This window comes from Polypterus senegalus, chromosome 4, assembly GCF_016835505.1.
Source record: "Polypterus senegalus isolate Bchr_013 chromosome 4, ASM1683550v1, whole genome shotgun sequence".
NCBI lineage: Eukaryota > Metazoa > Chordata > Cladistia > Polypteriformes > Polypteridae > Polypterus > Polypterus senegalus.
In genome coordinates, this window is record NC_053157.1 from 218,157,800 (window position 1) to 218,160,124 (window position 2,325).

The 2,325-nt window shown below is 38.5% G+C and overlaps 1 gene segment (V, D, J or C); it reads left to right on the plus strand.

The window, feature by feature from the left end:
- The first annotated feature begins 1,653 nt into the window (after positions 1-1,653).
- On the plus strand, positions 1,654-2,081 carry LOC120528820. The segment is given in 2 exon segments: positions 1,654-1,715; positions 1,789-2,081. Coding segments are annotated over 2 exon segments (342 nt in total).
- The last annotated feature ends 244 nt before the right edge of the window (positions 2,082-2,325 follow it).

Below are 2,325 nucleotides of genomic sequence, written 5' to 3' on the forward strand. Positions count from 1 at the left end.
AAGATTGTTATCTAGGTAAGTTCCCAAGTATTTATATTCAGTCACTATTTCTACCTCCTCTCCCAGAACCACAATAGGTGGACATACAGATTTCTGTCTCTTAAAATCAAATATCATTTCTTTGGTCTTTTTTACATTCAGAGTGAGAGAGTTTTTATTGCACCAGTTTACCATCCAGTCCACTTGATTTAGATGGTGGCTTTCATCCTCCCCAGATATACATCCTATGAGCTTGGTGTCATCCGCATACTTAATAATGGAGCAGTGGTCATTGTTCTGTCTCAGGTCACTTGTGTACAGAGTAAACAGTAATGGTGATAAGACACACCTGCTGTGGACTTCCTGTGTTTGAATGGATGACTATTGAAAAATTGTCCTGAACTTTAACTGTCTGTGAACGGTTTCAAAGAAAGTCCGGAATCCATAGTGTAATAAACGGGTTTACATTTGTACTGTTCAATTTCCCAATCAGTATATGAGGCTGTATGGTGTTGAATGCTGAAGAAAAATCCAAAAATAGTGCTCTGACATATGAACCAGGCTGATCAAGAAAGGTGTAGATTTGATGTAAGATAACAAGCAGATCATCTTCCACACTTCTGTTTGCCCAATAAGCAAATTGATTGTTGTCTTGAAAAGACATTAACAATAAGAACATCAATGCTACTATTCTAGATGAAGTCCTGACAGTGAAAAAAGGCAAAAGAAAATCCAGACAGGAAAAATATAGTTGGGTCAATGGCAAGGAAAAAGAAGGATGAAAAAATGTTTAAGATGCCAGTGGCAGCTCTTATCAATTATTATTATTATTATTATTATTATTATTATCGATCAAGGATCATCAATGTTGGGGCATTTTAAGAAAGAAATTGAACAATATAATGAAACATTAGGAAGATTTTCTTTACACAAAGAACAATAGACACTTGGAATAATCTACCAAGTAGCATGGTAGACAGTTAAACTTTAGTGACTTTCAAAATTTGACTTGATATTTTTTTGGAAGAAATAAATGGATAGGACCTGCAAGCTTTGTTGGGCTGAATGGCAGTTCTCATCTAGAGTGTTCTAATGTTCTAAATGTTCTAATGAAACAATAGCCTTAAGAAGCTTATCATCTGGCAACAAAAGCAAGTCAAAAAAAATCATCAGACACAGAAAACCAGAAACACGTATGCATGAGCTCATGCTAGGCCAGTGTGGAAATCAGCAATTAGCTATGACGTTCATTTCTATGGGATGGGAGAAAACCAGTTTACCCCAAGGAAACAACATGGACGATGAGAACATAATAGTTAGAAACAAATAAAGGGGAGACTTGCAATTGAGCCCTGGTCCTTGGGCCTGTGAGAGACCACACTAACCACTATACTATAGTTAAAGACCATGTCATTAGCTTTTAAGTATATTAGAAAACTAACTGAGCCACGTCAAGCTGGTGGATGTTTTAAAAGATGGAGAGCCCAGCTTAAGGTCAACCATCATATCTTTTTTTGAGATGTCTTGTCAGTTCTGCTGCACCAGTTTCTGTTGTCCTTGTTATCTGCAGCTGCAATGAGGAGTGTGGTTTGCATATCAGACACCCCTTTGTGACGCCCGTCACAGTTGACCAGTTTCATAGAGTTTAAAACTTTCTGTATGTGCCTCAATGACAGTATCTACAACCATGATGACTCCACTCGTCCTGTTGTGTTTCCTTATATTCTTCACTAAAGGTAAGAGACTTATTTACATTTTACATATACTGTTTAAAGAATTTCTTGATTATGTGTTATTTCTCTTTTACAGACTCAAGTTGTCAGATATCTGTGAATCAACCATCAGCACCAAAAACAGTTTCTCCTGGAGGAAGTGTCACCTTCAGTTGTACCACTGGGAGTGATGTGGGTAGCTACATGAACTGGTATCAGCAGAGACCTGGAGAACGTCCTAAACTCCTGTTTTATTATGTAAGTAATCGCTACGGAGACACCCCAAGTCGCTTCACTAGCAGCGGATCAGGAACTTCATTCTTCAGTTGCAGCCAGCCACTACTACTGTCAGACAGTATCAGAGCTCACCACACAGTGATGGACTCGTGAGCATGTCGTGTCTGCAGGTGTGAGAAACTAAAGAAATGTGAGATGAGACCAAAGAGGAACAGCTTATTGAAAAAATAATAAAAAAAGAATCAACAGTGTGAAGCAAATCTATCTGGTAGAAACATTAGCTTCCACATTTAGGGTTCATTTAGCCCTATCCTGAAACAGACAGGACTGGTTTCCTGAGCTGACTGTCCTGCACGTCTGTCTGAGCTGTTGGTCAACACAAGCATGTCGTGATGAT